This window comes from Psammomys obesus, unplaced genomic scaffold (assembly GCF_907164565.1).
Source record: "Psammomys obesus unplaced genomic scaffold, mPsaObe1.curated_primary_1811, whole genome shotgun sequence".
NCBI lineage: Eukaryota > Metazoa > Chordata > Mammalia > Rodentia > Muridae > Psammomys > Psammomys obesus.
This window is the reverse complement of record NW_026596256.1, coordinates 9400607-9424896: the sequence shown is the minus strand read 5'-3', so window position 1 is coordinate 9424896 and position 24290 is coordinate 9400607. Positions and strand designations below refer to the sequence as shown.

Here is a 24290-nt window from a genome sequence, read left to right as displayed (position 1 = left end):
ATATAATATAATATAATATAATATAATATAATATAATATAATATAATTAAAAGCTTGGAATAATGAGTGAGTGGTGATACTTGAGAGTCCTAAAACTTAGTTGATAAGAAAATTACATAACCAGTGGCTTCATTTCTGAAAAGATTATGACTTCTACCTTCAGGACAAGTGTTATGCTATCTCTGGTCTGAGAAAAAATGAAACTCATAATCAGACTTGATGTTATGAGCCATCTCATTACTACAGTAGGTTTCCATTAAATCAATAACTGTGTATACTTTAGATTTTTATGATTGTGTCTGGAAATGTGTACACACTATTTAATGTTTATTTAAAGCTGATTAAAATGTAAAATATACTCTCGGGAATATTCGAGTGACAACACTTGATTATTAAGGAGACTCACTGTGAAATTATTCCCCCAGTGTTATGGAACTTTTATTTCCATTGGCCAACATTCTCTGTAGGAACCCAGAGCCAACCACTATAAGAGAAGCAGGTAGGCTAAATTCAGATCTTCACCTCTCCTTCCATACATCGAAGTCAAATCTCCCAGTCCCACCTGTAGCTCTGTTGCAGAACATGTGTGGTAATCCCCCTTTCACTCCTGCACCTGTCCCCAGTGGATCACATAGATTTTCCTTAGTAGTTTTGATTGCTACATCATTCACTTTGTTCCACGCCCTAACTTCAGCAGGCACTCCCTGATAAATCACAGGCCGCTCTGAGGAAAAAAAGAAAGTACACCAACAACTGATATTCAACCCTCCCTCCATTCATCCACCAATCTCAACCCAGATATATAGCAGAACTTCTGCTGTGCCTTCTCTGCACTATCTGCCCCCTTTCCCAGGGCACTAAGTAAGTATACTGTGGTGGAACACCATGCTTTCCTTCTTCTTGTGAAGCCCTTCAACTGCCCATTTCCTCACCCTAAGGATATGTAACAAAGATAAAGATTTTTCCTTGAACTTTTGGTGCCCCAAACTATCAGGACCTGAAAGTTTTTCTGCTAGGCCACATGGCCACCACATTTTCAGAAGAACAATAAAAAATAAAATAAAAAGAAACACGAACCAAAAAAATAAAAATAAAAATAAAAAACACCCACAATAAATACAAGACCAGACAGCAGCACCTAGGTTTGTACTTTCCCTAGTCCCTGATGCCTACATGCCACCAGAAAAATATAATTAAAATTTCCAGGACAAAATGTCTCCATGAGAGTCCTGTAACCTTACCACAGTCTCTAAACATCCTGACCTAGCTGAAGTACAAGGAAAACACACTAAAATAGCCTTTGTGAATATGATAGAAATACTTAAAAAAATGAATAAATTTCTTAAAAAAAAAAACTACATCTATGAGAACACAAGCAAGTAGTGGAAGGAAATTAATAAAACTGTTTGAGATCCAAAAAAGAGAAAGAGAATCAATAAAAATAACCAAAACTGGGGTTGGTGTTCCTCTTCCTCACTGGAAGACCTGCTGGCTATAGGAGGTGGCCACTTCAGACTCCATATCCCCCACTGCTAGGAGTATCTGCCAGGGTGACCACCATAGGCTTCCTGGGGCCTCCCACATACCATGTCTCCAGCAAGTCCCAGAGACGCCCCTCACCTCCTAGTTTTGTCCTCTCACCCAGTCCACTTTTCTCCATTTTCCTACTGCTAATCCTCACACCTGTTCCCCTCCTGATCTCCACTCCTACCCAATTTTATCCATCCATCCACCTCCAATGCCTATATTATTTTCCTTTCTCAGTTGCAGTAAAGCATTCTCCCTTGGGCCCTTCTTGTATCTTAGCTTCTTTGGGTCTGTGGATTGTAACCTGATTATCCTGTAACTATATGGCTAATATCCACTTGTAAGTGAGTATATGCCATGCATCTCCTTCTGGGTTTGGGTTATCTCACTCAATATGATCTTTTCTGATTTCATCCATTTGGCTGCAAAATCCATGATATCCTTGTTTTTAATAGCTGAGTAGCATACTGCTATGCAAATGTAGCACATTTTCTCTACTCCTTCTTCAGTTTAGGGACATTTAGATTGTCTCCAGTTTGTGTCTATTACCAATAAAGCTGCTATGAAAATAAATGAACAGTGTCCTTTTGGTATGGTGGAGCGTATTTTGGGTATATGCCCAGGAGTGTTGAGGTAAAAGTATTTCCAATTTTCTGAGAAACTCCCAGATTGACTTTCAAAGTGGTTGTAAAAGGATGTACTTTCACCATCAATGTAAGAGTTTTATTCTGTTTGTTTCTTGTTTGTTTTTCCATATGAAGTTGAAAATTGTTCTTTCAAGGTCTGTAAAGAATTGTGTTGGTATTTTGATGGAAATTACATTGAATCTGTAGATTGCATTTGGAAGGATGGCGATTTTTAATGTTAATTCTACCGATCCATGAGCATGGGAGATATTTCCATCTTCTGAAAGTTCCTTCAATTTCTTTCTTCAGAAACTTGAAGTTCTTGTGATTCAGTTCTTTCATTTGCTTTGTTAGAGTTACTCTAAGATATTTTATAGTGTATTTGGAGGTTTTGAGGGATGTTGTTTCCCTAGTTTCTTTCTCAGCCAGTTTATTCTTTGTATAAAGAAAGGCTACTGAATTTTTGGAGGTAATTTTATATCTAGCCACTTTGCTGAAGGTGTTTATCACCTGCAGGAGTTCTCTGGTAGAATTTTGGGGGTTACCTACGTAACTATCATATTATCTGTAAATTGTGATACTTAGACTTTCTTCTTCCCCTTTATCTCCTTTGTCTTACAACCCTAGCTAGGATTTTAATACTATATTGAAGAGATACAAAGAGAATGATAAGCCTTGTCTTCACCTTGATTTTATGAAGTTGCCTTAAGTTTCTCTCAATTTATTTTTTGTTGGCTATAAAATTGCTGTATATTACCTTTATTGTGTATAGTTATATACCTTGTATTTCTGCACTCTCTGGGACCTTTAACATAAAGCGGTGTTGGATTTTGTCAAAAGCATTTTCAGAATCTCACGAGATTTCAGTTTGTTGACATTGTGGATTACGCTGAGGGATTTTTGTATATCGAGTCACCCCTGCATCCCTGGAATGAAGACCTGTGATGATCGTGGTGGAGGAATTTTTGATGTGTTCTTGGAGTATTTTAACATCTATATTCATAAGGTAACATGGCCTGAAATACACTTTCTTTGTGGTTTAAATATTGGGATGATTGTGGTCTTATAGAATGAGTTTGACAATGTTTCTTCTGTTTCTATTTTGTGGAATAGTTTGAGTATTAGTGTTAGCTCTTTGAAAGTCTGGTAGAATTCTGGACTGAAACCATCTGGCCTAGAGTTTATCTATCTATCTGTCTATCTATCTATCTATCTATCTATCTATCTATCTATTTACTTATTTGGCTAGGAATCTTTTAATGACTGCTTCCATTTCTTTAGGGGATAGAAGACTATTTAAGTTGTTTACATAATCTCAATTTAACTTAGGTAAATGGTATTTATAAAAAAAAATCTTCCATTTCATTTAGATTTTCCAATTTACTGGAATACGAGATTTTAAAGTAAGAACTAATGATATTTTAGATTCTTCAGTGTTGGTTTTAATATCCCCTTTCTCATTTCTGATTTCATTAATTTGGATATACTCTCAGTGTCTTTTACTTAGTTTGGTTAAGGGATTGTTTATCTTGTAGATTTTCTCAAAGAACTAGTCCTTGGTTTCTTTGTATTGTCCTCTTTGTTTCTAATTTATTGATTTTATCCCTGAGTTTGTTTTTTTTTCCTGCTGTCTACTATTTTTTTTTAACCTGTGTTTGCTTCTTTTTGCTCTCGAGCTTTTAGGTGTGTTGTTAAGTTGCTCATATCAGACTTCTTTATATGAAGGCACTTAGTTTTATCAACTTTCCTCTTAGTGATTTCATTGTTTCCCATAAGTTTGGATATATTACGTCTTTATGTTCATTGAACTTTTATGATGTATTTAATGTCTTTACTTTTTTTTTTCTCTGACCAGAGGTCAGTGAATGGAGAGTTTTTCAGTTTGCAGTAGTTTGTAGGTGTTCTTTTGTTTTTGTTGTTGTTGAAGTCCAGCTTTAGTCCATGGTGATCTGATAAGATACAAAGCCTATTTCCTTTGTTTTGTATTTGTTGGTGCTGAGACGATATATTCTTTTGATTTTGGTGAAAAGTTCTCTCGATGTCTGTTAGGTCCATTTGATTCCTGACATCTGTTAGTTTCATTATTTCTCTACTTAATTTCTGTCTCAATGACCTGTTCATTAGTGAGAGAGGAGTGTTGAAGTTCCCACTATTAATGTTTGGGGTTCTATATGTGATTTAAGCTTCAATAATGTTTTCTTGTCTGTTTGTTTGTTTATTCATGTGTTGGTGCCCATGTATTTGAGTCATAGCTGTTTATAATTGTGCTGTTATCTTGGTGGATTTTTTCTTTGATGAGTATAAAGTCTCCTTCCCTATCTCTTGATTAATTTTGTTTAAAAGTCTATTTTATCAGATATTAGAATGGCTGCTGCAGCTTGCTTCCTTAGTTGACTTGCTTGGGAAACCTTTTGCCAGCCCTTTTCCCTGATGTAACATCTATCTTTGTTGCTGAAGTATGTTTTAGTTATGCAGCAGAATTATGGGTCCTGTTTTTGCATCTATTCTGTTAGCGGGTGACATTTCAATGGGGAATTAAATTTATTGATGTGAAGAGATATTAATGACCAATGCTTGCTAGTTCCTGTTTCTTGTGTTGGTAATGATAGTAGTAGTTGTCGTAGCAATAAGAGCAGTAGTGTGTTTGCGTGCACACTTTTGCTTTTTAACCTTGCTGCAGTGGAATTACTTATTTCCTGCATTTTCTTGGGTGCAGTTAACCTCCTTGGGTTGGATTTTTCCTTCTAGTATTTTTTTGTAAGGCTGGATATGTGCATAGATATAGAATCAATTTGGTTTTGTCATGGAATATTTTGTTTTATCTCTCTATGGTGTTTGAAAGTTTTTCTGGGTATAGTAGTCTGTGCTAATAGTTGTGGTCTCTTAGGAGTTGTAAGACATCTGCCCAGGCCCTTCTCACTTTTAAAATCTCTGTTGAGAAGTCAGGAAGAACTCTGCCTTTATATGTCGCTTGGCCTTTTTTCCTTGCAGTTTTTAATATCCTTTCTTTGTTCTGCACATTTAGTGTTTTGATTATTACGTGGCAGTAAAAATTACTTTTCCGGTCCAATCTGTTTGGTGTACTTTAAGCTTCTTTATAGAAATCACTTTGTAGAAATCACTTTCTTTAGGTTAGGGAAATTTTCTTCTATGATATTGTTGAAAATATTTTCTGGTCCTTGGATCTGGGGTTCTTCATTTCTTCTATTCCTATTATTTTTAGATTTCATCTTTTCATAGTATCCCTGATTTCTTGGATGTTTTGTGTCACCAACATTTTAGATTTAACATTTTCTTTGACCCATGTATAAGTTTCTTCAGTTGTATATTGTACACCTGAGATTCTTGCCTACATCACTTGTTTTCTGTTGGTGATACTTAACTCTTCAGTTCCTATTCTATTTCCAAAGCTTTTCATCTCTAGGATTCCCTCATTTTGTTTTTTCTTTATTGTTTATATACCCTTTATCTGTTTGACTGTATTTTCCTATATTTCTTGATTTCTGTTGTACCCCTGAATCTTTTGTTTGTTTGTTTTATTAAGTTTATTTTTTTAATCATTTTACATCCCGACTGCAGAACCTTCCCTCCTCTTTTTCTTTCTCACCCTCTCACCCCTTCCCCCTGCTTCTACTCAGAAAAAGGAAAAAATAAAAAATAAAAAAAACCTTGAATCATTGCTTCCTGCACTTCAAATATAATCAGGACTGAATGTATCCTCTTCTCCTGAGGCCAGGATGGATGTCTTGCTAGGGTGATATGATTCAAAAGCAATCAAAAGAGGTCTAGTAAAGAATGCTTCTGTATGTTGGTAGCTTAAAAGAGGAATAAAGGTAGGCTAGGAGAATAGGCTGAGAGAGGCTTTATAAAGAAGCTAAGAGGATTTTTTGTTCTGTTTTGTTTATTTTTTATTTTTATATTAATTACAGTTTATTAACTTTGTATCCCAGCTGTAGCCCTCTCCCTCATTCCCGGCCAATCCGACCCTCCCTTCCTTATCTCCTCCTATGCCCCTCTACAAGTCCACTGAGAGGGGTGGTCCTCCTCCCTCTCCATCTGTCCCTAGCCTATCAGGTCTCATCAGGATTGTCTGCATTCTCTTCCTCTGCGGTCTGGTAAGGCTGTTCCCCCATCTGGAGGAGGTGATCAAAGAGCCATCCACTGAGTTTGTGTCAGAGACAGTCCCTTTCCCCTGACTAGGATACCCACTTGGATACTGAGCTTCCATGGGCTGCATCTGTTCAGGAGTTCTAGGTTATCTCCATGAATGTCCTTGGTTGGAGTATCAGTCTCAGGAAAGATCCCTGGGCCCAGATTTCTTGGTTCTGTTGTTCTCCTTGTGGAGCTCCTGTCCTCTCCATGTCTTTCTATCTCCCTCTTCTTTCATAAGATTCCCTACACTCAGCCCAAAGTTCGGCTATGAGTCTAAGCATATGCTTAAATACTCTATTCGGTTGAGTCTTTCAGAGAGCCTTTATGGTAGGCTCCTGTCCTCTTCCCTGTTTTCTCCCTGCCAAGGGGATCTTATCCATACCAGCTGCCAGGAATTGTGGTAGGTGGAAGGGATTCTGCAAGTAGATCATAGCAATGTAAAGACATCTGCAGTGATAAAGATGAAAAGGATGGAAGACCCTGAGTCTGCACTAAGTGTAGAGGTCTCTAGTGATTGTATTTGAGATGAGAGGAGGTGTATCTATAAGAATGTTGTTGTTGGAGGCTTCCAAGATGGCGGCGGCTAGTGTGCAGCTTAGCTGAAGGGGAGAGGACCCGCAACTCGGAAATTGGTGAGTGAAGGGGCTGATCAACACAGAACAGAGTTATCTAGACTTCCAAGAAGAAAGAGACTAACCATGATCTGAGTCCAACTAGAATCAGGTCACGGCAGACTCCTCCAGGAGGAGAAACCCTGAGAGGTGATCCCCAGGCACTTCCCGGCTCCCAAACCCCTACTCCCTCTTCGGAGAAGGCAGGAGGCATCCAGCAGAATCTGCCACAGACCACACTGTCTGTAACCCAGCCCCAGTGAGAGCTGCAGCTCCCACCAAAAAAAAAAAAAAACAAGATCGGGGCTGAGAAAACCCAATCCTTTCGGGCACTCCCCCTAGAAACAGAACTTCACCATATCCCTGCTGCTGCAGAGTGGAAGGATAGAGAGGCACACAGCAGCTTCACAGCGCCAGGACCCCGGTGCTGCCAGCTGCTCCTAGCAAACAAACTTCAGTTCGGAATCTGGGACTGTGGTCATTCAACATGTCCTGAGACTCTCCCGGGTCCAGCGCAATAAGGTCTAGCACTAAGTCCTAACACCAGCGCCCCCTGCCCCCGGCCCCTGGCAGAGAAACCCAGCTCAGGATCCTGACTGAGAAGTCCCAACCCCTTCTAACACTCCCCTGGGAGTGCAGCCATAAGCTTGCCTTAGCAGAGGGGAAGGTCAGAGGGGAAGGTCAGAGGGGAAGGACAGAGAGGCAGCCTGCCACAGGACACAGCATCCCCTCTCCAGCTCACCCAGCGGCCCCTGGCAGAGAAACCCAAGCTCTGGATGTGAGGACACTCAACCATATCTGGTACTCTCTCGGAATCAGCAAATGTAGGTTCTACTGCCAGGCTGCTTCTGACAGAAAGATCTGGGCCTGGGATCTGGGATTGAGAACACTCAACCTAACTCTTTCCTGCGCTACCCATGGACCAATCAACATAACCCCTCCTGGCAGAGGGAAAGGACAGAGAGGCAGCACACAGGAAATGTGGACACCGAGTCCTGCAGCCACAGTGCAACAGAGCTGACTGTTAGCCTACACGCGCATTTACCGCAGCAGGACCAAATCAGAGAATAGAGAGCAAGGGGAAACCCTTTGCATTCCAACTGGTCCTGCAAGAGAGTGAGTGAGCCTTCTAAGGAGAGTTTGACTCAGACCCAGGGCCTCTCCACACAAGCAACCAGACGAGATCCCTGCCACCCACACCCCTAGTGTGGGCATCATAGGGATTCTTGGGATAGCGACCCCAATGTTGAAGCCTCAGCCTTGTGGGTCCACCAGTGTAATCCAGGCAAACAATCTCTGGATCGCAGACAGAACTGCATAATAGTGGCCTGCAGGCCACTGCAGTAGTCAGAGAATCCGCGCATGCACACTGCACTCCCTAAAAGCGCATGCTATTAGCGCCAGCGTCACATTCCTTACTTAGACAAAACTGAAAACACAACGCACACTGCCAAACCAGTGAACCGCTCTCATCTTCCTGAAAAATCAGTCCAGAAAACAGGAAGAGACAATCATAGCCCGAACTACAAACTCGAGAAACAAACAGTGAGGGTGATAAATAACCAGATGGCTAGAGGCAGACCTAAGAACACACTCAACAAAAATCAGGACATAATGACCTCACCAGCAACCCCACAAAACAATGGACACTTCAATTCACTAGATATACAAGAAAACGACCTCAAAACTATGTTTCTCCAGCTATTAGAGGCCCATAAAGATGAAATGAACAAAGCCCTCAGAGAAATAGCCAAAGAAATCAAGACGAACAAAAAGGAAACAAATAGAGCTCTCAGAGAAATGACCACGAAAATTGAGGCAAACAAAGAAGAAATGAACAAAGCTCTCAAAGAAATATCCATACAAATGAAGGCAAATAAAGAAGAAATAAACAAAGCTTACATAGAAATACAGGCAATTATAGTCAAAGAAGTAGAGGCACAATTTAGTCATACTTAGAGAGAAAACGGACAAAAAAATAGAAGCTGTCATTGAAAAGCAGGACTCCACATTCAAACAGATGAAGGAAATGATGCAAGACATAAAAACAGAATTAAAATCAATAAAGAAAACACAAAGAAAAATCTGAGCTGGAGAACATAGAGAAAATATCAGGAACTACAAAGGTAAGCATCACCAACAGAATACAAGAGATGGAAGAAAGAATCTCAGGAGCCGAAGATACACTTGCGGAAATTGACACGTCTATCAAAGAAAAAATAAAATCAGAAAAGTTCCAAAAACACAACACCTCCAAGAAATCAAGGACACCATGAAAAGACAAAATCTAAGAATTATAGGAGTAGAAGAAAAAGAAGACATCAGGCTCAAAGGTCCGGAAAATATTTTCAAGAAAATTGTAGAAGAAAACTTTCCCAACTTAAAAATGGAGATGTCCATAATCATACAAGAGGCCTACAGAACACCAAGTAGACTAGACCAAAAGAGAAATTCTTCACATCACATCATAGTCAAAACACTGAACCTACAGAACAAAGAAAAAATTCTAAAAGCAGCAAGGGAAAAAGGCCAAGTAACATATGATGGTAGACCTATCAGAATCACACCAGATTTCTCAACAGAAACTATGAAAGCCAGAAGGGCCTGGACAGAAATCATACAGTCCTTAAGGGACCACAGATTCCAACCCAGACTACTATACCCAGCAAAACTTTCAATCAACATAGACGGAGAAGTCAAAATATTCCATGACAAAACCAAATTTAAACAATATCTACATAGTAACTCAGCTCTACAGAAGTTACTAGAAGGGAAACTCCAAACCAAAGAAAACAACTACATCTAAGGAAACAGAGGAAATAGATAACTACACAAAAACAAACAAACAAAAAAAAGAATACAAGCAATGAAACTCAGTGACACCACCAACCCCACACCAAAAGTAAGTAACAATTGTTGGTCACTAGTATCTATCAACATCAATGAACTCAACTCCCCAATAAAAAGACACAGACTAACAGAATGGTAGCAGAAACAGGATCCAACATTCTGTTGCATCCAAGAAACACACCTATGCAACAAAGATAAACACTACCTCAGAGTAAAGGGCTGGAAAATGTTTTTCAAGCAATTGGTTCCAGAAAACAAGCTGGAGTAGCCATCCTAATATCTAATAAAATAGACTTTCAACCCAAGGTAATCAAAAAAGATAAGGAGGGCTACCATATTCTCATCAAAGAAAAAAATCCACCAAGAGGACATCACAATTTTGAATATCTATGCCCCAAATACAAGAGCACCTACATTCGTAAATGAAACAATATTAAAGCTTAAATCACACATTGATCCTAATACCTTAAGAGTGGGAGACTTCAACACTCCACTCTCACCAAAGGACAGATCAACTAGACAGAAAACAAATAGGGAAATAAAAACACTTACAGAGTCCCTAAATCAAATGGACCTAATAGACGTCTACAGATCTTTTCATCCAAACTCAAAAGAGTATACCTTTTTTTCAGCACCACATGGAACCTTCTCCAAAATAGACCATATAGTTGGTCTTAAAGCAAGCCTCAACAGATACAAAAATATTGAAATAATCCCTTGTATTCTATCTGACCACCATGGACTTAAGCTGGACCTCAACAACAACAGAAATAACAAAAAGCCCACATGCACATGGAAACTGAACTACTGGTTACTCAATGACAGCTGGGTTAAGGAAGAAAGAAAGAAAGAAAGAAAGAAAGAAAGAAAGAAAGAAAGAAAGAAAGAAAGAAAGAAAGAAAGAAAGAAAGAAATCAAAGACTTCCTAGAATTCAATGAAAATGAAGGCACAACATACCCAAATTTATGGGACACATTAAAAGCAGTGCTCAGAGGAAAATTTATAGCACTAAGTGCCTTCAAGAAGAAATTTGTAACGTTACATACAAACAGCTTAATGGCCCAACTGAAAAACCTAGGAAAAAAAAAAAAAAAAAGCAGATACACCCAAGAGGAGAAGACGGCTGGAAATAATCAAACTCAGAACTGAAATCAATCAATTAGAAACAAATAAAACTATTCAAAGAATCAATAAAACAAAAAGCTGGTTCTTTGAGAAAATCAACAAGATAGACAAACCTTTAGCCAAACTAAGTAAAAAGCAGAGAGAATCTATCCAAATAGCAAAATCAGAAATGAAAAGGGTGATATAACTACAGACACTGAGGAAATTCAAACAATCATTAGGTCATACTACAAAAGCCTATATGCCACAAAATTTGAAAACCTAAATGAAATGTACAATTTTCTTGATAGATTCTATCTTCCAACATTAAGTCAAGATCAGGTAGAAAGATTGAATAGCCCTATATTCCCCACGGAAATTGAAGCAGTCATTAACAGTCTCCCCTCCAAAAAAAACCCTGGGCCAGTTGGTTTCAGTGCAGAATTCTACCAGACCTTCAAAGAAGTACTAATACCAATTCTCCTCAAACTATTCCACAAAATAGAAACAGAAGGAGCACTATCAAACTCATTCTACGAAGCCACAGTCACCTTGATACCTAAACCACACAAAGACCCAACAAAAAAAGAGAACTTCAGACCTATCTCTCTTATGAATATTGACGCAAAAATACTCAATAAAATACTTGCAAACCGAATCCAAGAACACATTAAAGATATCATCCACCATGACCATGTAGGCTGCATCCCAGGCATGCAAGTGTGGTTCAACATACGGAAATCCATCAATGTAATCCATCATATAAACAAACTGAAGGAGAAAAACCACATGATCATCTCCTTAGATGCTGAAAAAGCATTTGACAAAGTCCAATACCCATTCATGTTTAAAGTCTTAGAGAGATCAGGGATACAAGGCATATATCAAAACATAGTAAAGGCAATATACAGCAAGCCTATAGCCAACATCAAACTCAATGGAGAGAAACTTAAATCAATCCCTCTGAAGTCAGGGACAAGGCAAGGCTGCACACTCTCTCCATACCTCTTCAACATAGTACTTGAAGTCCTAGCCAGAGCAATAAGACAACTTAAGGAGTTCAAGGGGATACAGATCGGAAAGGAAGAGGTCAAAGTGTCACTATTCGCAGATGATATGATAGTATATATGAGCGACCCCAAAAATTCAACCAGAGAACTCCTCCAGCTGATAAACACCTTCAGCAAAGTGGCAGGATACAAAATCAACTCAAAAAAATCAGAAGTCCTCTTGTATACCAAAGACAAAAGGGCTGAGAAAGAAATTAGGGAAACAACACCCTTCACAATAGCCACTAATAACATAAAGTACGTTGGGGTGACACTAACCAAGCAAGTGAAAGACCTGTTTGAGAAAAACTTCAAGTCTCTGAAGAAAGAAATTGAAGAAGATCTCAGAAGATGGAAAGATCTCCCGTGCTCATGGATTGGTGGATTAACATTGTGAAAATGGCTATCCTGCCAAAAGCAATCTACAGATTCAATGCAATTCCCATCAAATATCAACACAATTCTTTACAGACCTTGAAAAAAAAGATTCTCAACTTCATATGGAGAAACAAAATCCCAGAATATCCAAAACAATCCTGTACAACAACAATCATCTGGAGGGATATCCATTCCTGATCTCAAGCTGTACTACAGAACAATAGTAATAAAAACTGCATGGTATTAGCATAAAAATAGAAAGGAGGATCAATGGAACCAAATAGAAGACCCAGAAATAAACTCACACTCCTATGAATTCTCGATTTTTGACAAAGAAGCCAAAGCCATTCAATGGAAAAAGACAGCATCTTCAACAAATGGTGCTGGTCCAACTGGATATCTACATGCAGAAAAATGAAAATAGATCTATATCTATCACCCTGCACAAAACTAAAATTCAAGTGGATCAAAGACCTTAACATAAAACCCGATACTCTAAAATGTTAGAAGAAAAAGTGGGGAACAGCCTAGAACTCATTGGTACAGGAGACAACTTCCTGAACAGAACACCAACAGCACGGGCTCTAAGAGCAACAATCAATAAATGGGACCTCATGAAACTGAAAACCTTCTGTAAAGCAAAGGACACCGTAATCAAAACCAAATGACTGCCTACAGATTGGGAAAGAATCTTCACTAACCTTTTATCTGACAGAGGACTAATATCCAGTATATACAAAGAACTAAAGAAGCTGAAAAGCAGCAAATCAAGTAATCCACTTAAAAAATGGGGAACAGAGCTAAACATAGAATTCTCTGTAGAGAAATATCGAATGGCAGAGAAACACTTAAAGAAATGCTCAACCTCATTAGCCATCAGGGAAATGCAAATAAAAATGACCCTGAGATTTCAACTCACACCCACCAGAATGGCCAAGATGAAAAACTCAAGTGACAACACATGCTGGAGAGGTTGTGGAGAAAGGGGAACCCTCCTCCACTGCTGGTGGGAATGTAAACTGGTACAACCACTTTGGAAATCTATCTGGTGCTTTCTCAGACAATTATGAATAGTGCTTCCTCAAGACCCAGCCATACCACTGCTAGGTGTATACCCAAACTTTGCTCAAGTACACAAAAGGGATACTTGCTCAACCATGTTTATAGCAGCTTTATTTGTAATAGCCAGAACCTGGAAACAACCCAGATGTCCATCAATGGAGGAATGGATACAGAAATTGTGGTATTTTTAAACAATGGAATACTGCTCAGCAATCAAAAAGGAGGAAATCATGAAATTTGCAGGCAAATGGTGGCATCTAGAAAAGATCATTCTGAGTAAAATATCCCAGAAGGAGAAAGACAAACACGGTATATACTCACTTATATAGACCTATAAGATATGACAAACATAATGAAATCTATACACCTAAAAAAGATAATCAAGAGAGTGGACATGGGGTAAAATGATCAATCCTCGTTTAGAAAGACAGATGGGATGTGCATTGAACTTATGACAGGAGTCTACTGAGCGCATCTGAAAGACTAACTAGCAGTGTTTTCTTTTTTTTTTTTTAATTTTTTTATTTTTATTTTATTTTTCTTTTTAGTTACATTTTGTTAACTCTGTGTCCCAGCTGTATCCCGCTCCCTCATTCCCTCCCCAACCCCACACTCCCTCCCTGTGGTAGCTCAGTAACCAAGTAGTTTTCCAAAGTAAGGGGAACACGGACTATTTCTACTAGCAGTGTTTTCAAAGCCGATACAAAGACTCATGACCAAACCTTCGGTAGAGTACAGGGAATCATAAGAAAGAAGGGGAGTTAGTCTGATGGGGAAAGGATAGGAGCTCCACAAGTACCAAATATATCTGGGCACAGGGTCTTTTCTGAGACTGAAATTCAACCAAGGACCATGTATGGATATAACTTAGAACCTCTGCTTGGATGTAGCTCGTGGTAGCTCAGTAACCAATTGGTTTCCCATAGTAAGGGGAACAAGGACTATTTCTAACAGGAACTCAATGGCTGGCTCTTTGACCTCCCCACCCTCTAATGGAGGAGCAGTCCTGTTAGGCCGCAGAGGAGGACTTTGCAACCTTTCAGTCCTGAAGATACCTGATAAAACAGGATCAGATGAAAGGGGAGGAGTTCCCCCTTCATTGGTGGACTTGGAAAGGGGCAGGGTGGAGATGAGTGAGGGAGGGTGGGATTGGGAGGGAATGAAGGAGCAGGATACAGCTGGGATACAGAGATAATAAAATGTAACTGATAAGAAAAAAATAAAATTTAAAAAATAAGAATGGATGGTTCTTAAAAAGAAAAAGAAAACAAAAAGGAACGGAACGTATGATCCATACTTATTTCCACAGTGGCTGTGTCCATTTATATCACCCTTATCAGAGTATAAGACTCATCAACTTGTCATACAGATACATTTTATTCTTACCCTACTCTAGCTAAGAAATGGAGCCAGCCAGTTTAGCTTTTCAAGACTTGTATGCATCAATAAAGCATAATGCACATACTCCCTGAAAAAAAAAAAGAATGTTGTTACCTGGATCAGGATAAGAATTTAAAGATCATACTGAAGGACAGGAAGTACATAGTAAATCATCTACCTCTGTCCCTGCCAGTTGTAGTCACTGAGAGTCCTGGGAAGAAAGTGTTTCTAAGTATCAGGGGGTGACACAAAGGAATAAAAATTGGCTAGAACGAGTGGCTTAGAGGGTCCACAAGAAAGAAGAAAGCTGATTCTGCATCAAGTTTTGGAGTCCCCAAGAAATAGAGGTAGATTAGGAAAAAAAAAATGTCATCTGCAAGTAGTCTGAAACAGGGATGAGGCCGCAACAGAAAGATTACAATAGAGTACAACAAGGAGAGCAAAAATATTTGCCTTAGTCCAGGTCCACAGAATTGGTAAAGATAGAAGCAAGATTTAAAAAGGTGGAAGAGAAAGTGTAACCAGTACGTATTATAACCACATATAAAATTATCAAAAATCACACAAACATTATAGATGAAAACACATACATCACAACAGAAACTGAGAAAATTCACAGACTCACAAAAATATCCTTTAAAAATCTGTACTCCACAAAACTAAATATCTAAAATAAATGAATTATTTTTAATATATATGACCAAGATCAGGTAAGCAATTTAAACAGACCCATAACTCTTCATCAAATAGAAGAGAAGTAATTAAAATTCTCCCCTTCATACCCATGAAAAAAATCTCTCAGAGTTAGATGGAATCAGCACAGAATTTTACCAGACCTTCAAAGAAGAATTAAGGCCAATACTCCTCAAATTATTTGACAAAATAGAAACAGAAGTAACATAACCCCATTCTTTTTACAAGGACATGACTGCAAAATTGGGAATGATTTAACCAAGAAAGAAAATTACAGACCTATTTCTGTTATGGATATAATACAAAAATTCTCAATAAATTATTTCCAAACCAAGAAGAAAAACACATAAAAAATCATCTACAATTATACTTGATGTATAAGCTAGAGGAATAAGACAACTGCAGGAGATCAAGTCGATACAAGAAGGAAAGAAATAAATCTAAGTATCTTTATTTGCAGATGGTATTATAGACATAAATGATCCTAAAAACTCAAACAGAGAGTTTCTACAGTGAACAAATGGTTTCAGCAACATAACAGGATAAACAATTGATTCACGGGGGCTGGAGAGATGGCTTAGAGGTTAAGAACACTGACTGTACTTTCTAAGGGTCCTAAGTTCAATTCCAGCAACCACAGGGTGGCTCAAACCATAGTGAGAACTGGTGCCCTGTTCTGGCATGCAGACACACATACAGTCAGAATACTGTATAAATAATAAGTAAATAAATAAATTATTTAAAAAATGATTCACAAAACTCAGTAGCCTTTCTATATACAAATGACAATGAGTTTGAGCGAAAAAACATGTAAATAAATGCTTTTCACTAGAGCCTCAAAAAATAGTAATATCTTGGAGTAACTCTAACCAAGCAAATGAAAAACTTGTAGATAAAATCTTTCAGATATTGAAGACAAAATACTGACTACGATATCAAAGGGTGTATAAACCTCCCATGCTCATAGATTAGTAGGGTTGATGCAGTAAAAAACAGCAACACTACTGATAGCAACCTAAGAGTCAATGCAATCCTCATCATTTTCCAACACAGGTCTTCATAGTGGAATGATAATTTTCAGCTTCACATGAAAACACAAAATAGTCATGATAGCTGATAACAACCTAAATAATAAACGAACTACTGGAAGTGTCACCAACCTTAATCTCAAATTCCACCACAAGAAAAGAGAATGTTTTTTTGCACAAAAGCAGAAATGGAGATCATGGAATTAAATTGAAGACCCAGACATAAAGCCACATACCTGTGGACATCTGCCTTTTGACAAGGACAACAGAAATTCACACTGGAAGAAAGACAACATCTTCAAAAAATGGTGATGGTCAAAGTGTTTGCTACTTGTAAAAGAACATGAATAAATTCGTATTTTTCACACTGCACAAAACTCAACTTCAAGTGGATTAAAGAAATACCACATAATACCAGATACTCTGAATCTGATAAAAGAGAAAGTATGGAATGTTCTTGAACTCAATGGTGCAGGTAGAGACATTGTGAGTGAGACACCATTAGGATAGGCACTAAGAACAGCAATTATCGAATGACACCAAAAGAAACTGAAAGGGTTCTGTACAGCAAAGGACAATGACCTTTAGACAAAACAGTAAGCTACAGAACAGAAAAATATGTTTACCAAATAGACACTCAACAGAGGACTGATATCTAAACCATACAAAGAACTAAAACTTCTAGACATCAAGAAAACAACCAACTGAAAATGAGGTATAGAACTAAAAAGAATTCTCAAAATATGAAATGGAAAACAAAATTAATTCCTGCCAGTGAAAGATGAACTCTCAACTTAGTTTTGTTTTTCATTTCCTTGATGACTAAACATAGGAACATTTCTCTAAATGTTTCTTTTCAGCCATTTTAGTTTCATATTTTGAGCTCAATAAAACAAATGACAGCTCATGCTGGTGAAAATGTGAGGAATGAAGAACATTTATGCATTGATCATGGGAGTGCAGATATGAATAGTCACTATGGAGCTCAGTGTAGCAGTTTCCCAGGAAGCTGGAAATTACCTACCTTAAAACTTGGCTATACCATTCCTGGGCATAAACCTGAAGGACTCTACCCTTTACTACAGAGACACTTGCTTAATCAGTTTCATTATTTCTCTCTTTATAATAGCCAGAAATTGGAAAACAATCTAGATGTCCACCAGCAGATAAATATATTTATACATGTATTGTATACATATATACAATTATTTATATATATACACACATATATGTGTGTGTGTGTATGCGAAAAGCTACCATTGTAGAAGCTTCTTAAAATTTACACAAACATGAAAAATTATAAATGGTGTTACCATATAACAAAGTAAATGATGCCTAAACTAGATGTTACCACTAAGTGAAAATTCAGAAGTTACATTTAATTGATCAGTGGCCAAATGGGCCCCAAGAAAACTTCCCAAAAGCTCAAGCTGTTCTCAAGAATAACAATTGCCGTGTGTGTCTTTTTGCTTCTGGGAAAAACTCACTCAGGATGATCCTTTCCAGGTCCCACCATCTACCTGCAAATTTCATGATTTCCTTATTTTTCATTGCTGAGTTTAATACTCCATTGTATAGATGTACCACAATTTCTGCATCCATTCTTCAGTTGAGGGGCATCTGGGCTGTTTCCAGCTTCTGGCTATTACAAATAAAGCTGCTACAAACATGGTTGAGCAAATGTCCTTTTTGTGTACTTGAGCCTCTTTTGGATATATGCCTAGGAATGGTATGGCTGGATCTTGAGGAAGCGTTATTCCTAGTTGTCTGAGAAAGTGCCAGTGGAGCAGCCTTACCAGGCCTGAGAAGATGACAATGCAGCCACTTCTGATGAGAACTGACAGTCTAAGATCAGAAAGAAGGAGAGGAAGACCTCCCCTATCAGTGGACTTGGGGAGGAGCATGCGTGCAGAAAGGGGAGGAAGGGTGGGACCGGGAGGAGAGGAGGGAGGAGTTTATGGAGGATACAAAATGAATAAAGTGTAATTAATAATAATAATATAAAAAATAAAAATTAAAAAAAGAATAACAATTGCACACTGCAAAGTGATGGTAAGAAGACAACATCTACACATTTCATTCAACATGGCAAAGTTGAGCTGCTGCCTAACTGGAGCCTTCTTCTCCACTGACTAGGGTTCATGGTACTGTAAGGTGCTCTGAACACTACCAAGGGATAAGGGTAAAGGCCAACCCAGCTATGAACCCTGTGATTTACAATGGTGACCTGCCTGCATTATACTCTTGTGCAACAGTTGTACAAATATTGTGGGAGTAACCAACCATTCTCTGACTGAATTTAAGGTCTACTCTTTGAGATGGAACCAAGGCTTAATTCTGCTTAGGTGGCTAAAAGCCTGAGGCTAGGTCAAGAGCCTAGGGGAAAGCAAATACCATTGTCCTGCTAAAGGACACTGAATGAGTGCTAACAAAATCCTGTTATACATATAGACCAATGTCTTCCATCATCAGAGAAGTTTCCTCCTGTAGTAGATGTAAACAAAAATAGAGACTCTCAACTGGACAATGTGTAGAAAGTGAGAAAATTACCATATTCACTTCTGACTGGGATGGCCTCATCAGCTCCTTCCCCTCATGCTATGTAGAAGAGGAGGTTCAAAGATTGTAAGAGCCAGAGGAAAGTGATGGCACCAAGGAAACATAGTTTTCCATATGTAGCAAGACTGACACATATAGAAATTCAGAGAGACTGAGGCGGCATGCTCTGGACCTTCACATGTTCAAACTAGATCGGGTCCCAGTGCTGAGAGGGGAATGGGGAATGCAGACATAAGATCCTATAGCTAATCAAGAAGCTATCTCCAACCAATCACAACTTCTAGTGCAAATTAGTGTTCTTCAATGGTATCTCACTGGGTCTATAAACCACATGAGATTAGGCCCCGTGTCCAGCAGCAAATGGCCAGCACCAAATGAACCCTATAGCATCTTATCGTCTTTGACTAATACTGCTTTTTAAGGCATTTAGAATAGCTTAGTGGTCTTTTCCTTGTAATTTTTGCCTTCCAATTTTGTGTTTTTTATGGTTGTGTACTGTTCTTTTCTGTTTGCCTGCTATTTTGTTTTGTTTTTCTTGTTTGTTCTCTAGGGAAATAGAGACAGAAGTAATGGAGTTGGATGGATGGGAAGGTGTGGATTGTCTGTGATGATATGGGAGAGTTTAACCATGAGCAGAATATAATGTATGAATTTTCAATAAGAATATGGTTGGGTTTTACTGTATAAAATACAAAACAAGTTAAAACGAAACTGATCTCAAATTATGAATTAATTTCATAAATTGACTCCTTATATTCAAATGTATAATAGAAATAACAGTGACTTTTCAAAATAAAATTATAGAATTTAAATATTTTATCAAAATCCAAATAAGGCAATATAATACAGAATAGTATACGCTATAATATTCTGTAGGTATAGGACTAGCACAATAAATTATAGCTTAATCCTTAAATATAATTTTCTGTCATACAACTAGTATTAAAGATACTCTTAATCAAACAAATATGTCATCATATAATTAACTTCCATGTTTTTCTTCACTCCAATCATGGTATTAGTATTGGCTGTCTCCATATTACACTAGCTGAGATTCTAGACATTGTCAAGTCTGTGTCCATACTACCCTGACACCTGATCTCATCTAGACATGAATGATATTTGGTAATATATACTTCCCTATTCTCCAAATGCCAATGCTACAATGTATTTATTCTTTTTAATCCTGCAAAAAAGAGAAATAAGGGACATTAAATATAAAGGTCTAACTGGATTTAAGCTGATGTGCTTTTGCCTAATTTCTACTGCGTGCAGTTTAGTAACAATGAGTACTAAATATTTCACACTAAATATTTGAAGTTTTATTTCATGGAATATATTTCCAAATTTTACTTCTTCTGGAAATGGTCTGAGCTGATATAATTCAGTTAGAATAAAAACAAATTATGTATCAATTGAAGTGCAGGTGGAAGTTCATCAGTCACTATGCTGAATAATTAATTATCTCATAGATTGTTCATATATTTGCATTTATAAGTAAAATCACTATACATTTACCTGTGTCATTATTCAACTTTGAAATCCGAGAAATAAAAGTTCACTAACTGTCTGCCTTCAAAATATATTCATATTGACGAGGAGATAAGCATCAGCCTCTTTGAAGTCCAGATAATCATGAGGGACTCAAAGAAGATGTAGAAGTTTCTCTACTGACAATTACTGGTTCAGGAACTCTAGGGGGAGGGAACTATGAATTTTTAGAGAAAGAACACATCTCCTTCGGTACCCTGCTGGGTAGAGCCTTTCAGAGGCCCTCTGTGGTAAGCTCCTTTCCTGCTACTTGTCTTCTCCTACTTCCTATGTCTATCCTGTTTGCCCTTCTGAATAAGGATTGAGCATCTTCCCTAGGGTCCTCCTTGTTGTTTAGCTTCTTTAGGACTAGATATTTTAGTATGTTTATCCTATGTTATATTGCTAATATCCACTTAACCAAATCACTAGAACAACAAATGATTAAATACATCAAAATTTTTTACTTAATGGACATAAACTTATGAGTTTTCAAAGATTCTATGAGCCTAGATATTGCTGAAAGCATCAAATATACCCAAGGTTCCTATTGATTCCCAAATATTTCTTTCAGACAGTACTATTTCTTTTATTATGGTCTTGATATAAGGTAACTGCATTTAGTATTATAGCACAGACTGTATGTCTCCCTGCTAGTAGAAAATCAGTTAAAATGTTAGTGATTAAAAAATATATCATGGTTATTATAAAGAAAGACTGGTGGTGTTGACATACGCCTTTGATTCAAACACTTGAGAGGCAGAACTCTGAGTTTGAGTACAGCCTAGTCTATAGAGCAAGTTCCAGGACACACAGGTTTACATAGAGAAACTCAGTCTTGAAAAATGAAAAAAAAAAAAAGAAGGAACACACAAACAAACAAACAAACAAAAAAACCAAGCAAACAAACAACAACAAAATGAAGAAAAAAGGCTGAAATCTCTTTCAATCATTTTGTAATGAAAGAATTTTCAAATATACTTACAAAATGACATCCCAATTCCCCATGAAAAAATTTTATATATTACCACAAGTGTAGTCATTTTTATAAGAGCATCTGCGAATCTCACTTTCCAGGGTTCTTCCACATTTTCTGGAACAGGTGAATAAAGCCAGTGAGCAAATAAAATGCAAGAGATTCCAAAGCAGAGAGTTTTGTACTTCATGATGCATCTTCTGCGAACCTGTGTCGTGATATTAAACGGCAGCCCATATATAGACGATGGAGCAGTAAACAAAGGTAGCAACAGGGACTTGGCATTCAGTTCTAAGATGAAGCCAAAGTTGAAACTAATTATGCAACTGCATTGCATTGTGGATACAGCAAAATGCGTAATAAAATGTACAGCAATAGCAAAAGCTGTGTGAGAGCAGGGAGTTTCCCACTCATCACGTAACACTGAAAGAGCAGAAACATCTAGAATTCTAATTAGAGTGTGTGCGCGCGCGCACACACACACACACACACACACACACACACACACAAAACCAAAACATACCTTTGTTCTATTGCTATTGTGTAAAGAGTAGTGACAATAGTTTTAAAGCAATAAAAATGTGAGGTAATATTTAATTAACCTTGAGGATAACTAACATCCACAGAACAGGTCATTTAGAAAATTCCAGTCCTCTCTGTCAGTGAATTTTAGAGAAAAATACTAATGAAATTCCTATTCTTTTCCAAATTATGAACTAAATTATTCAATGATTAAATTTGTATGCACCTCACCATATGTTAAACATAAATTTTGCAGATTCATATAGTTTTTTTGTATAATCATGAAAAACTCCATGTTGATTGAACAAATACTTGTTAGTTCCTGTTATTCCATATATTCAGATTAACTAAAGATTTTCAAATTCAGTATAACTTGACATTTGTGTGCTTTTTTGGTAACAAAAATTCTCTTCTCTCTTAGCTGCCTTCTGTCAGTTCTTCCATAAAATACATTCTACTGATGGAGGCTTTCCCACCTTCTTCACTAATTTGTAGACCAAAGGTGTTCCTGGCACTCTTATTTGTTTCATGTTGTAATGTTAACTCTGCTTTGATATCTCTCTGAACACCAGAATGCCAGGATTAAAAATTCAGTCTCAAATGTGGAGAACTGAAACTACAAGGATCATGGATGGAAGAACGTTAAGGGGGCTGTGAACAAGCTGAATGGAAAAACCCTGCATGTGCAACCAGGAAACTTCTACCACTGTTTAAAATATTAAACATTTTAATATTACATATTAAAAGGTTACTTTTCCATGTTTTTTCCTCTCCCTCTCTCCTCTGAACTGCATAGAACTCACATGTAATTCAGAGCACTTTATCCTCTCTCCCATCCAGTCAAATAAACTCTGTTTACGCTCAAGTTTTCCTAATCAGAATTATAATAAGTAAGAAAGAAAATATTTAAAAAAAGCATTCAGCTCACCAGCTTCTGAAATCATACTATTTAATAGAAAAGAATGTCAAAAAACCATACTATTAATTTGTGTTATGGTTTTAGTAAAAAACATAAACATGCAGGCATAAAGGGAATGCCAATAAAATTTACCTCAACAGGATCAGAGAGGAAAAATAAATGTAGAAGGTAACCAAACCCAAGAGACTCTTTTGCTCATTGATCTAATGTAAGTCTGGTTGGCTCTCACAAGCACAAGAGAGACCAAATGAGCAGGAGCTGGGCTGGAAGAGATTAAGGATGAATTAGGTCCAGACTGACAGAAGACACAAGCCCACACTCCACTATCTCAGTGACCTGCAAGCAGTATAAATACAGAGGATTCCACAACAGACTCACAACTGCTCACAAAACAAAGTGCAAACCTTGTGGCAAGTAGAATTATGAGGTGACCCTCAAGATTGCCAGTTACTGGGATTTAGATGTTATCTGACATGGTCAGTCAAACAATAATCTTAGCACTCTAGGGAAATTCTGTAGATGGAATGAAATTTTCAGACAAGGGACTGTCAGACAAAGTGAGTAGGTTAGGTAGTCTAACCAATAATGTGATCTGTTAAACCAAGGAACTTTTTCCCCTTAGACATGAAAGACAAGAGGGGGAATATGGAGTCCATGTGAGAATCTCTCACTTGCCTCTTGAAGTAGAGGTAATCACAAGGCAGCCTTTAAGGAGGAAGGTTTTTTTCCAATCAGAATGGAAGAAAAAACTAAGCCAGGTAGGGAGTAGGGCACAGTTGAAGTCCCAGAAAAAGGGAGTTTACTGGGAAGAATCATGAACCTTGACAGCATAGCATGCTCCAGGTTAGTCTTACTATGGGGCAAGACATTTTCCCCAAATACAATAGGAACAGTGAGGGAGGATTAGACAGATGGAGATGGAATAGAAGGAGCGGGACAGAGAAAGAGAGGGCATGGAGAAGGAGAAGAGAGAGGAGAGGAATAAGAAAGGAGAAGAAAGATTGGAGAGGGAAATAGGGAATATTCCAGACAGCATGATGCCTTAGCTCTATATCCATAGAAAACTGTGAGGCCCAGTATAGCATAGAAAGTTCAACTACCCAGTGGCATTTCTGACAGTTCTTTTTTACTTCTATCTGTCCCTGGCTTTCACTTCTACTAGTAATACCAGAGTGATAGTCATGTGAATTTGAGCATCTTAAGGCCAAGTCAAAGCTGAGGGGCTCTGATTTTTTCAGTGGAAGTTGAGAGGGCATCAGAACTGCTAATGCAAATCTTTGGTCAATGCCAGGCATTTGCAAGCTGTTTCCCTTGCCATCTTTT

At 37.8% G+C, this 24290-nt stretch overlaps 1 protein-coding gene across 1 annotated transcript in view; it reads right to left on the bottom strand.

Annotated features, from left to right (window-relative positions):
• Positions 1-21716, bottom strand: part of LOC129668797 (arylacetamide deacetylase-like 2) — a 49433-nt gene extending 27717 nt beyond the window's left edge. Inside the window, exon 1 of the mRNA XM_055596893.1 lies at positions 21579-21716. Coding sequence (XP_055452868.1) covers positions 21579-21716 — 138 coding nt within the window. The remainder of the gene's footprint in view (positions 1-21578) is intronic.
• Positions 21717-24290: the final 2574 nt, after the last annotated feature.